Here is a 13,992-nt window from a genome sequence, read left to right as displayed (position 1 = left end):
GGGCAAAGCTCATGAATGAAGAACATCAGCAGCGGTAATTAGGATAAGAATGTCAATATTAATGGGTAATACAATACGGTTATCTACATCTAATAGACGAAATGAATTAGGGGTTATCTCATTGATAGGAATTATATAAGTATCAAATTCTGTTAGAGAGAAGTCAGAATATTCATAGCTTCAGTATCATTGATGCCCAATTGTTTTAAGAGTGATTGCTGGTTGATGAATTTGGTCTAGTAGATATAGCAGTCGTAAGGATGGGAGGGCAATAAAGATTAGCGTAATAGCAGGTAGAATTGTTCAAATAGTCTCTAGGGTTTGTCCTTCTAATAAGTTGCGATTAATGTACGTGTTTGGTAGAAGGGAGGCTAGTAAATAGCCTACAAGAACTGTAATTATAGTTACAATGAGTATTGTATGATCATGAAAAAATACTATTTGTTCTATTACTGGAGATGCTGCGTCTTGGAGACCTAGTTGATTTCAAATGGCCATTTCTAAAGAAGATGGTTATTCTTATGTTTGGGGCTTAGGCCCAATGCACTTATCTGCCACCTTAGAAGTTTGTTAGTAAGGGAAGTTCTGCATAACTATGTTCTGCAGGCGGTAAGTTCTGGAATCATTCTAAAGATGTTGTTTGTTGATCTGAAAAGACTACTGGCCGAGCTCTTGCAAAGGCTTCTCATATAATAATTACGAGTACTAGGACGGCAACGAAGGAAAGGAATGAGCCAATACTTGATACTATATTCCATGTTGTGTAAGCATCAGGATAATCTGAATAGCGACGAGGTATTCCTCTTAATCCTAAGAAATGTTGAGGAAAGAATGTGATGTTTACTCCTATAAATATTACTAAGAATTGAATTTTTAGCCATGTAGGATTTATCGTTGTTCCTCTAAATAAGGGGAATCAATGAATAAGTCCTGCTATGATAGCAAATACAGCACCCATAGGTAGTACATAATGGAAATGTGCTACCACATAATAAGTGTCATGGAGAACAATATCTAAGGATGAGTTTGCTAATACGACCCCTGTGAGACCTCCAACAGTAAACAGGAAAATGAAACCCAAAGTTCATAAGATTGAAGGGGAATAAGTTATTTGTGCTCCATGAAGTGTGGCAATTCATCTCAATACCTTAATTCCTGTAGGAACGGCGATGATTATAGTGGCTGCGGTAAAGTAAGCGCGAGTATCAACGTCTATACCAACAGTGAATATATGATGAGCCCAGACAATAAATCCTAGGAATCTAATTGCTAGTATTGCATAAATTATTCCTAAAACACAAAAAGTTTCCTTTTTGCCACTCTCTTGGGTTACAATATGTGAAATTATGCCAAACCCCGGAAGAATTAAAATATAAACTTCAGGATGACCAAAGAATCAGAATAGATGTTGATATAAAATTGGGTCTCCCCCTCCTGAAGGTTCAAAGAAGGAGGTATTAAGATTTCGGTCAGTTAGAAGTATTGTAATAGCTCCAGCCAATACTGGAAGAGATAGGAGAAGTAATACAGCAGTGATTACTACGGGTCAAACAAACAATGGCATTCGTTCTAAAGTTATTCCGGGAGTTCGTATATTAATTACGGTTGTAATAAAATTTACGGCCCCGAGAATTGAGGATACACCAGCTAGATGAAGGGAGAAAATAGAAAGGTCAAAAGAGGCTCCGGCGTGAGCAATGGCTCTAGAGAGAGGGGGATACACAGTTCATCCAGTTCTACACCACTTTCTACAATTCTTCCCGTTAATAGTAGAGCTAGTGAGGGCGGCAATAATCAGAATCTTATGTTTTTTAGGCGGGGGAATGCTATGTCGGGTGCTCCTAGTATTAAAGGGACTAATCAATTACCAAAGCCCCCAATTATAATTGGCATAACTATAAAGAAAATCATAATGAAAGCATGATCAGTAACAGTTACGTTATACATTTGGTCATCACCAATTAAACTACCTGGTCGACCAAGTTCTGCTCGAATAAGAAGACTTAGTGATGTTCCTACTATCCCTGCTCAAGCCCCAAAGATCAAGTATATTGTACCAATGTCTTTATGATTTGTAGAAAATAATCATCGTTGCAAGTGAAATTAATAGGGTGGCCGAAGTATTAGGTGATAGATTGTAAATCTATTTATGGCTAATAAACCTCCTATTAGGTTTTATAGTCAATATTTATGATATCGGACTGCAATTCCGGAGTAGTAGTTAATATACTAAGACTTAAAAGAATGCCTTTTATTTATAGCTTTGAAGGCTATTAGTTTTTTTTTAACTTAAAGTCTTTGCTTAAAGGATGTTGACAGTTAAAGGTATAATGATTATGCCTCTTAATGAAATAATAATGAATATTGATCTAATTGATGTTTCTTGGCTTTTTTTCATTAAGGATGTTCATGTTTGGTTATGATGATTGATAATGAAGGCAGCATAGGCAATTCGCATATAATAGAAAAGGGTAATTAGTGCTGTTATTACTATTAAGGTGAGAATAATAAATGATATTTGTTCAGCAGTTTTTAAAATGATGATTCATTTAGGTGAAAATCCCAAGAATGGTGGAAGGCCCCCTAAAGATAAAAGGCTGGTAAAAATAGCTAATTTTGTTGTTACAATAATTTTATTAGAAAAAGTTTGATTAATGTGAAATATTTTGTTTATTGCAAAGAGAGTGACTGCTATTATTGAAAGCAAGGCGTAAAATAGGAAGTAGAGGGATCATGCTATGTCACTTAATAGAAGGGCTATAAGTATTCAGCCAGCGTGATTAATAGATGAAAATGTTATGATTTTACGTAGTGATGTTTGATTTAAACCTCCGATTGAACCTACCACTAAAGATAGAATTAAGGTTAGATAAATTAGATGTGTGGGCTTTAAACTGTAGGAGAGTAGGCCAAGGGGTGCTAATTTTTGCCATGTTATTAAAATAATGCAGTCTGTTCAGAGTATTATCAAGGGTGTGTGGGGGGAGGAAAAATGAAAGGAAACTCCACCTACACACAAGCCGTCGGAGGAACAAAAGTGGGGAATTTAGCTCAGTTCACAGGCACTGGATTCGGACGGCTGTCCTTTGAAGTAAAAGATCATGGGATATTAGAGTTAATAAGGAAGAAATTCTATGAAAGAAGAGAGACGGGGTTAGGGTTAGGATTATCGGTTAGGGAATGTGTACCTTCATGACGTCTGGGCGTGCGTTGGTCCCTCTCTGGTCTCCTGGTATCTTCCTATGGATCAGGTCCTGGACTACTGGCGGGATATCGCGGGCATCCGCCAGTTCGTAGAAGGAGTCCGAAATTAGCTTCCACTCCGAACCGTTACTCCCGGCTTCCAATCTGTCTCGCTCCTCCCCCAGACGGAAGTAACCGGGGCTATTTAAGGAGGGCCCCCAGGCTCGGCGACTATTCTCGTTGACATCGAAAGCGAGTCCCAGACGTCATAGGAGGGGTGGTTGTAGGTGTTGGGAGGAGTCAGGAAGGTGTCTCTCGTAACTTTATTAGAATAAATACATAACATTCATAAACTGCTGATGTAGCAAAACAACAACCAGTTGACTGTTGACAGTTCAGGACGCAAGCACTCTACACAGAAACTCCACAAAACACACATAAAAATTAATAGAAACCTGTCACCAACATCATTGTCTGCATAACTCAATGCGTTATTAATAACAGTCTTTGAGAATCCAAGCAAAGACACATTGATTCCTTTACACTCCCCCGTCTGGAACTGAAGATATATAAAAAAAACAAGTTTATTTTATATCATCGTTTATTGAATAATATGCACCACTAAATTGATAACCATGTGTATATATACTTATCACCGAAAAAAACACCAAAATAAAATGAGAACAACAACAGAAAACAAAAAAAATGTTAATAATTCGATATTTTAGATTAGAAGTTCCAGTCTTCTTCATATTACTGCACTTTTCTTTCTTTGTATTTTGCGTTAAAAGAAATGAAAGACAAAAGCACACATATCCATATATATTTGTAAACACAATAAACGTTCACTCGACGTATAGAAAAGCGTTCATTGAAGCACATGTCGACGTAAACACAAAAGCACGTGGCATTGTTTATAACTACGTAAGACCTTAAGAAAAATTTGCTGACTCGGAGCCCTTGAAAATATATCGGTCAGTAGTCTTTGACGATAGCACTTCCAAGAATGAAGATGGCCTGGCTGGCCGTAGTTCAAAAAGCTTCCACTAGGACGGCGCTGTAGTCTGAACAGATACGAAGCACAGATCGTCGAATGATGCAGTGTAACGGAACGAAGACGGGTATTATAATTATTTGTATTAGTTCGTATTCAAGAAAAAAAAAAGTTCAACTGATGAGTATCGAAGAGGAACTCTAGGTAGAATAAATAAGGTAAAGTAGTTATGAAAAGGGTTGAGAAAATAAGCTATGGGTTAGTTAGAACGGGGAGGGAGAAAAAAAACAATGTGAATTAAGGAGGGAAGGGAGGGGTCATGTAACTACTGAAGTGTGACAGGGTTTCACGGCAGAATTGTGTGATATAGAAAATAGAGTTATAATCTCCAAAGGTAAAAGGGAGGAAAAAAGGTAAATAATAGAAGATTACGGGTAGAAAACACAGGCACACAGATGAGTTTCAGATGAAAATCCAATATGGCGTCAGAAGACGCTATCCTCGTAACGGTCCATCCGAAGCTTTTATTTAAAAAAAAACGCTGCATCTTGCTGGAAAAGTAAAACAGTGATCCACAATCAATCCATATGTACTCGATGTAGCATTCCTGGGGGGGAGACGGTGGCCTCTTGAAGGTCTACGATGGATGGTAACCTCTTCTTCATTCGCTGCTTAATGAAGGCATGGGAGGGAGAAAGAAACAGGTTTTAGGTATAAAGTTAAAATAGCATAGAATTGACTGGAGAGAACTGAGACTGAGTAGAATGAGAATGTGGGAGGAAAAGTAAGAAAAGGGTTACAAAAATGTAGTTGCGGTAAGAAAATAGAAAATTTAAGTAGCTGGAACGTAAGTGCAAGGCTAATCTTAGTCCAGTAGAAAAACAAAAAGTAAACGTACGGGGGAAGAGAAGCAGGGGAAGAACAAGACAAAATTAAAAAAGAAACCAAAATTAAGCATTAATATGACTTGTAATTGGTGCCCAACGACCAAATAATACCATACAACACAGAATCAACACAAGGCAATCTTGGAGGGAGGGAGGGTGTATGAGGGTGGGACCAGAATAATCATAAGGCTGAAACCATTTCCTGTTTCAGCTAATCTTCTCAAAAACAGGAACGGGGCCAGGTTATGCCGCCTAGCACTCGGCTAAAAAAAAATAAAATATTATGATTATTCCAGTAACATGGGGGGGGGGGCACAAAAGGGGGACCGAAGAAAGAAAAATTAATGTAATAAACCAATTGCATGTTTGAAATGTACGTACGCTAGGTTTCATTGTTGAGGGGGTAGGTATACTCAGAATCAAAATAATTGTGATCCCAGTAGAAGTTTACTTAAATTGATGAAACGTAACCATTCTATCAAAAATACTTGGTAGGCAACTAGCGGCAAAACTACAAATAAGTGAAATAATTACGTAAGAAATGAGTTTTTGTAGAGTCTCGTGTGTCGTTGATCATGGGGCGAGATTCCGAAATAGATGTCACTGTAGATAAGGGTACACATTGCTTATCACCAGTATTTCGACGGAATCGGGCATTAGAATGCCGCTTGTATAGTTTAGAAAGTAAGAGAATTCCAATAGATATTAGAGATATCTCGAGCACGTGGACAACAACCCAAACGGTGTCACGGAGTGAGAAGGTTTCTTCCGCTCTCACTGTTAAAAAACAGGAGCAAAAAGCCAGAAGTATCTAAAAAAAACAAGTGTCTAAATAAGCATGAAAACTGATATTTTGTATCGCTTAGTGGCTAAATCTAGAATCTCCTAAATCTTCAGGGCTAAATCAAAAGCAGAAATTCTAGGGTAAAATATGCATCTTTCAAGACTGCTATTATCCAAAAATAGCTGGGCAAAACGTGCCCACTCAAATAAGGTATCGTAGAAAAAGGGTATTGCAACACTCCAACACAAAGGAGAATTACTCAACAAAACTCAAATACTTCTCTTGTCCGAAAAATGGACACATCACGGAAAAAAAACTTTACAAAACTCCCTTCTTCCCTTTTTGTGTTGAAAAAAAAACAATAACTTGACTCATTTAACATAAGGTGGAATTTGACTTCAGACAACAAGGACAGATAAATTAAAACGTCAATAACCTGACAAATCAATCTGTCACGACACAAACAACACTGTTTGGTCCTGTAAAACAAAATCATCCCGGGAATACTATGATAAGACAGGAACCAAACAACAGAAGCAAATTCCGATTCCAACAACCATGAGTCATAGATCCAAACTAACATAGACACAAAATAATGCATATAACGATTCAGCTTATACAAAAAAAGAGGAAAAAAACTTAAGATTCCCTGGGTTGTGCAGAACTGACTTGACGTCTCAAATTACATATTAAGAAACATTGAATGAACGTTGCCATACTCAAAATTACGACTAATATTGGGATCACAATAAAATAAGTAGTATGTAAGTTATTAAATCGCTTAACAACAAACTCAGTATGGTTAATTTTCAATTTCTGTAATTCCATATCTAACTCAGTAAGGGTTTTGATAGACACAGAAAGATTTAGATGAGGGAGAGAAAAATTTAAATCAATGTTCATATATTCATGTTCCATATTTATCGTTTTCCGAGTGGGTAGAACCATATTTTGAATAAGCACTGTTTCAAAATTGTCATATACTAAAAATTGAGTCAGGTTAATTCCATATTTAATAGGAGTAGTATGTAAAATATTATGGGAAGTTCTAGAAGTTATATGACCTGGTACTAACGAAGAAAAAAGTAAGCCAGCTGGCGTATATAAATGAACAAATTTTGCATCAGAAGGAACAATTTCTAGGTTGCAAAAGGTTAAATTCTGATTAAAATATATGTCCGTAAGACATTTTGATCGATTATTGGCGCTTAAACCTGAGGTTTCGCAAAAGTATAGAAATTTCTTCCAAACACACTGTTGATTGTCAATTTCTACAAAATGATTATCTGACAAGTAGGCCTCTTTAGGCAACGAATACCTGACAATCTTGTTTGTCATTAAAATACCTAAGTTGTAAATCATAAAACGCTGGGAGATTTTATCAGGAGTAACTACAGGTGTTTTTAACGAGATCAATGTTCCAGGAATCAAAATTGAAGTTTATAAGAAAAACTGAAGATACCGTATAGAATAGACCAATATCGTGTGGGAAAAGAGTATCCTTTAGAATAGCGTGGCTCTTAACTAGAGAAAGTATCTGAATTTAAAATACGATAGGTTAGTTGATTTTGTAGAATATCCTTTAACATCTCGGCAACCTTACGTCGGGATTCATAATAATTTTGCATAATCCACAATCGTCTTTCATGGGTAATCACATCACAAAGAAGGTTCGAAGTCTCGTTTTGAATTTGGAGTACGGCGTGCTTAACGGCCAGAACCACGCCACGTACTATTTTCACTTCATTGTTAAATGCTTTCTTAATGTTCTAAAGTTCGGATTTCAAATAATCATCGTGGTCTTGTAAAATATTAAGGGATTGCTTTATTCGTTGGGTCTCAACAAAATTGTAGGAAGAAAATCCAAAAGAGGATATTCCTAAAAGCCATGAAACTATGGAACGAGTAGGACGGTGTTGATGCATAGAGTGTAAAGAACTATTCGAATACTGAAATGCACATGGTATAACAGCTTGTAACTTAGCATAAAAATCTCGTTCCATGGTAACTACATCATTAAAAGGATTTACTTTGTTCTCACACGAGGTAATGTTTAAATTTGAAAGATGAAGGTCCAAATGTATACGTAAAGTAGTATAGACAGTGTCCGTTGTGTGCACAGCGTATCCTGCATGTGAAATGGCGATTCCTAATTTTTCCAAGGTAGCTTGCTTGCGGTGGTCTATATCCCACTCAGAAGAAATACAGATAACTTGCAGAGGAAAGAAAACTAATACCCAATACATCTGAAATGAGAGGAAAAAAAACTCATTTCAGAACCACTGTATTGAATAGATTATACTTGTTACTATTATTGTTAACCCAATTATCAACCTTTACTATAAGTCAAAACTTCTCTATTTCCAGGTACGTCATCTCAAATTATTGTCATTGAGTAAATTACAAAAGACAAGGGAGAGAGAGAAAAAAAAAGAATTCTAGCGAGATTTCTTCGGTTGCACGAATGGTGGTGGTAACTTGCATGTTTTTTTTTTGCTTCTGACACATACAGCAGGACGACTATACATAGTCCGTCCATAACATACACGTACTAATCTAGATTGTAGTTCCCTGGTAGGCCAGTAACAAACTAATCCAATATAATTAAAATATGTGTTCTCTTTCAGGCCTATTGTGGAAAGTATACATGCATCAATCGCTCGTACGTTCGTTGATTTTCTTTGTCAAATTGACAGAACACAACCATGTCCACCAAATCCAAATTCTCTTCCAAGAACTTCTGTATGCAATCCAATGCAATACGGCATGCTTCTTCCTTGGGAAAAAAGAAAATCCCGGTGGCAATGTTCGGAAAGGCTATGGATCTAAAGCCACTCTTCAATGCGAAACTTAAGGATTTTTCATAGCATGCTTGTAGTTTCCTTGGGTTCTTGTCTGGTGGAGCGCTAACGTGTATGACGTAGGAGGCAGGGAGGTTATAGGCATCGGTGACACAAACATCTCCAACTTTTAGATGACTAATCTTCTCGCAGTCCTGAAGTAAGTCTGGTCCACCAGCCTGGTGGATCGCTCGGTCAACACCTCCACGTGGCTCCAATGACGTGTTCGTACTGTTCACTATACAGTCTCCGGAGAGCGAAGTAATACTTCCAAAATATAGGGTTACTTTCTTGTTGATCTCGTGGTTGGCTGAAAACTTTGGGTACATTTAATCTTTTAAGGTTGAGGTAGGGGGAAGCCATGTCGTACCAAGTCGGTAGGTCCACCATAGAAACTATATCCCTGATAAACATACAATCAGGAACAGCATCATCTCTGTCCAAATTTGGTTCTTCAACTAAGAACTGGGCAAAATCTCCATTAACAGCTGGTAACTCGGGATCCTTGGCACCTTCACCTAAGACAGTAGGGGAAGGGGCATCTAGCTTCTGAACATCCTTTTCAGCATCTTTTCCTGGTGGGTAATACTTTTTTAAACGGTCAACAGCGAAAGAATCAATCTTAATTTGCCCATGTCCTGTCCGAAACTTTACATAATAACTGTTGTCATGTTTGCTTCCTTGAATTATACCTGGACAAAAGTATTTCCCTGAGAAAGCTTTACATTTACCTTTCTTAAAGGTTGAATCAAAAATCCAAACCAGATCGCCTTTCTTAAAAGTTTGCTGTTTCTTCTTTTTGTTGTACGATTTAGCGGAAATCAGAAATCTTTTATACAAGTTATCATGGGCTCTTTCCCGTATATATCTTAAACGTTCTAAACGATCTTGGTTATCTGAAAATTGACACTGTGTGTCCAACATGGCAGAATGTAACAGTTTAGGAGAAAAACCATGGAGGCACTCAAATGGAGAAATCTGCATACTCAAATTACATGTGACGTTATAGGAAAAAACAATCTGGGGTAGAAGTTCAATCCAGTTGGACTGGTTATCTTTGTCCAATGCAAGTTTCAGTTGCTGTTCAATATGTCTTATGGCGACTTCCACCTGACCTAAAGAGTAGTGTCCTGCCACATCGGCAAAGTGTAACTGGATATCAAAGATATTGCACAGTTCCTTGAAGACTTGACTCGTAAACGCTGAGCCACGGTCGCATGCCAATTCAGAAAAAAGACCATATTTCAAAATAACTTGCTCGTACAAAAATTGAGACGCAGAAGCATCTGATGTATCGGGCAAAGAAGCAGCTATACAGAATCGAGTTCCCTCGTCGACACAAACAACCAAATAACTGTGTTTAAGGATGTTGTTGCTCGGGTATTTCCCGGAAAAATCTATATATATCCTATAGAAGGGTGGAACGCTGGGATGGGTCTGTAGATTTCCTAGAGGCTTGCCATTCCTCTTCTTCAGCACTTGACAAACAATACATTCCTTGCACCTCTGATAGACAAATTTCTTCATGTCCAAAAAGTATACAGATTTTAATCGCAAATTATACGTTTTGGAGAATCCAGCGTGGTTTGCTGCGAGTTTTTCAGCATGGCACTTCTCAAAAACTCGGTCTCTCAAGGACAATGGCACAGCGACTAAATGAACTTTCCCAAGAGGCGTGGAGTTGACTTTGTATAGGATAGAGTTCCTCATGGTAAAGTGTGATGCTCTTCGCTCGAAAGTAGGATCCTTGTCAGAAGCATCCTCCAAGTAGGCGATGATCTTGCTGAAGTATTGATCTTCTCGTTGAGCTTTTCTGAGATCAATAACGTCGTTATCTTCAATGTAAAATATCCGGGGATCCGCCGCACTTGCGTCCTCATCGGTAATATCACGCTTATGGTTAACAAAACGGCTGAAAGCATCAGCCTCTACATTGCTGGCAGCGGCGACGTGAGATATAGTAAAATGGTAAGCTTCAATTTCCGTGAGCCAACGAGCTAGTTTTCCAGTTAAGTTCTTGCTATTCTTTAAATATGTTATGGCATTGGAGTCCGTGTGAAGAAAAAATGTCTTCCCAAAACAAAATAACGGAAAGAACGCAAGGCATATAGCAGAGCTAGGAGTTCAAGATGGTAAACAGAAAGATTCTTTTCAGCAGGCCCCACTGCACGGGATGCGAATGCAATAGGCACCAGTTCAGATTCGGGATCGTCGGATACGGGTTGTTTTGCGACGGCAGCCAAACCTCGGATCGAAGCATCCGTGTATATGTGCAAGTCACGTTCGGGTTTATAGGCCAATAAGGTGGGAGCTTCCAAGATGGCGGTCTTCAGCGCTTCAAAGGAATCCTGCTGGGATTTACCCCAGGTAAAATCAACATCCTTTTTCATCAACGTCTAAGAGGATCCGCGATAATCGCAAAATCCTTGACATAACGCCGCAAAAAGGAGCAAACTCCAAGAAAACTCTTGACTTGTTTCTTCGTCCGTGGCCTCTTGTAATCTCCAATGGTGTCCAACATCTTATCGGAAACGGACATCCCAAAACTCCCAAGCTTGTGGCCAAGTACGACCAAAGAGTGGTGAGCGATTTTGATCTTCTCGGGGGACAACTTTAAACCTCTGGAACGAAGTCGTTCAAACAGTATCTTGCATAAGTCGAGCATTTCAGCCACACTATTGGAAACTACATAAAAGTCGTCCACGTAATACATGATGTTTGCAGAAGGAATTCCAGCAAGCGTTAATTTCACCAACCTATTCAACGCTGCGGCACTGGAAATGTGCCCCATCGGTAGGCAGTTGTATACATAGGATCCGAAGCCTGGAATTGAGAATCCTGTGCACTCCCTACTCTTCTTAGTAAGCTTAATTTGGAAGAATCCGGCTTTAATGTCGGAACTCGTGTAAAAAAGCTTTCCCGCCATGCGTCCTAAGATGTCCTCCATCGGTGGCGTCGGATAATTGCAGGGCATCGATTGGAGGTTTAAAAATCTGACGTGCGAAACGAATCTGAAGTCTCCAGAGCGTTTTCTGACCAAACTAATAGGGTGATTCCATGGGGAAGTCTCTGCCAAATTACATTCTGACGTAGGAGAAGATCCAACTGTTTTTTGACGACGTCTCGAAGGTGGTAAGGTACTGAATACGGAGCCTTGTTCACTGGGGTCTCATCAGATAGCTTAATTTCATGTTCAAAGCCTCTAGCGACGCCCACGTCTGTGTCCGACCAAGAGAAGACATCCGCGAAGGAGCGGATAAGATCGTAAAATTTTTCCTTGTCCTCCGGAGCGAGATCTTGATTGACGTCCACTCGGGTGGGATTACACACCTTCTGTGATGCGGCTAACTGCTCTGGTGGTGGGGTGTATTCCCCCGTGGTGTTTGCCACAACTTCATCCGAATCAGTAGGCACCTCCTCAAAGTCCTCTGCCAGACCAAGAACTGTTCCCATGCGTAACTTCACTGGGGTGGTGGTGGGGTTGGTCACATAAACGACTGGTGTCTCACCATTTACCAAAACTCGTGGGATAAAAATTCCCAATAACTCTTCAATTCGCTGAGACGGGGACAACAACAACTTTTTTCCGGTAATATCAAGCGAATTTCGGAGACGGACCAAAGTATGTGACCGCGGTGGCAACACAGTATTTTCAAAAACTCGAAAAACAGGAGTGGAACAGCTAGCAACTTTACTTGTAAGGACTTTGGATAAATGCAACTCTAAATTTCGCCTCGGCAATGAACGAGAAGGTAAACGACCAAGATAAGAAAGAGTAAAGGTATTTCTCTCATAATCAATTAAGGCTCTATGAATATTCAAAAAGTCAGCTCCAAGCAAAGGACCATAGTCAAAGTGTGGAATAACTCGAAACACATGAGAAAAACGTCTTCCATTAATATCAAACTGGAGAATCGCCAACTCAGAAACCTGTATAAACTTGCCAGTAACACCTCGTAAACGAGTATTGATGCGATATCTCCTAGCACCTTCTGGTACTAAATTGGAACCGACGCAACTGACCTGGCTGCCAGTGTCGAGCATAAATTCAGTCTGGACTCCTCCCATAATAACACTGATATGAGGCAACTCATTCTGGGTGAAAAGAGGGACCATAATTCGGAGAGAATGGGTAGCAGTGGTCCAATTTGCTACCCTAGCAGTTAGTTTAAAGTCGCCCTGCAATATCTAGCGATATGATTAGGGCCTTTGCATCGAAAACAGATAATAGGTCCCTTTTTTGAGGAGTCGTTGTTTTGGGACGACCCTGTATTTGATTCGGACCGGTTAGGATCGGTTTGGGGCACATGAAAACTATTGGCACCATTATTATTGTTTTGTTGCCTATTATTACGTGGAAAGTTACGTCTGCTGTTATTTCTTCTATTGCGTGAGCCTTTGTCATTGTTTTTGTTTTTACTACCATCAGAAAAAGCGGATATTTGCAACGTTAACTTAGATAATTGTTGCTGTAATTCAAGCAAATGGCCATTGACGTCATTACTCTGCTGCGTTTGCTCTCGTGGCGAGTCAGCAGTTCTAACAGCTGTTTCCTGTCTATATGCTGCGTCAGCAGCTGTTACATAAGGAAGGCTGTCTGTTGGCTTATTGCTGACCAAGGCAGACTGCAAAAGCACTGAGTTCTTTTTAATGAACTGATCTAATTCCTTCCTCTTTGTCAGCAATCGTGCTTTTTCCTCTAATATTAACTCATCGACGAGTGCAGCGAGATTTTCATATTATTTTTTAATAACAGCACGAAAATATTCAGGTTGAAGACCTTCGATAATGTACTGTATTTGTGCTTTTTCTGAGGCTGTAGGATCTGATCTAAGAATGAGATCCTGTTTTCAGTAAACGTAATCCATCACGCTCTCATCCGTACCTTGCTCTCGAGCCCTCATCTGCGCAACAGTAAAGTGGGGAAGCGCATGATCTTTAAAGGTTTGACGGATTCGTTCTTTAAACTGGTCATAATTCCACTGCGCGAATTCGGGTTTTGACTCAATTGCTGAATACCAATTTTCAGCACCTCCTCTCAGTAATGATCCTAAAATTAACTTCTTACGGGCTCCTGTCCAGCCGTTGACTTCGGCCACAGTTTCGTATTTCCTCAAAAATCTGTCCACATCCTCCCCGAAACGAGCATAAAACGGCTCAGGTCTAATAATGGAATTCATATATTGAACGGGACCTTCGCCTCCTGCATTATTCGCTGGAGATGCCATATCTGATACTTTAGGACTTAAAGAAATGGAAGAGGACCCAGAAATCTCGGAGAAGGTATCGGATAAACGTAACTGC

General features: G+C 39.3%; 1 protein-coding gene and 1 pseudogene across 1 annotated transcript; both read right to left on the bottom strand.

Annotated features, from left to right (window-relative positions):
• Positions 1 to 559: 559 nt before the first annotated feature.
• Positions 560 to 1,396, bottom strand: LOC145683333 (cytochrome c oxidase subunit 1 pseudogene; annotated as a pseudogene).
• Positions 1,397 to 11,673: 10,277 nt separating this feature from the next.
• Positions 11,674 to 12,804, bottom strand: LOC145682810 (uncharacterized). Its single transcript, XM_081754180.1, has one exon. The coding sequence runs from the start codon at positions 12,802 to 12,804 to the stop codon at positions 11,674 to 11,676; it is 1,131 nt and encodes a 376-aa protein (XP_081610306.1).
• Between the last annotated feature and the right edge of the window lie 1,188 nt (positions 12,805 to 13,992).

This window comes from Thermobia domestica, chromosome 4 (assembly GCF_964235325.1).
Source record: "Thermobia domestica chromosome 4, izTheDome1.hap1.1, whole genome shotgun sequence".
In the NCBI taxonomy this organism is placed as follows: Eukaryota; Metazoa; Arthropoda; class Insecta; order Zygentoma; family Lepismatidae; genus Thermobia; species Thermobia domestica.
Note: the sequence above shows the minus strand (reverse complement) of the source record. Positions and strands in the feature narration are given on the sequence as shown.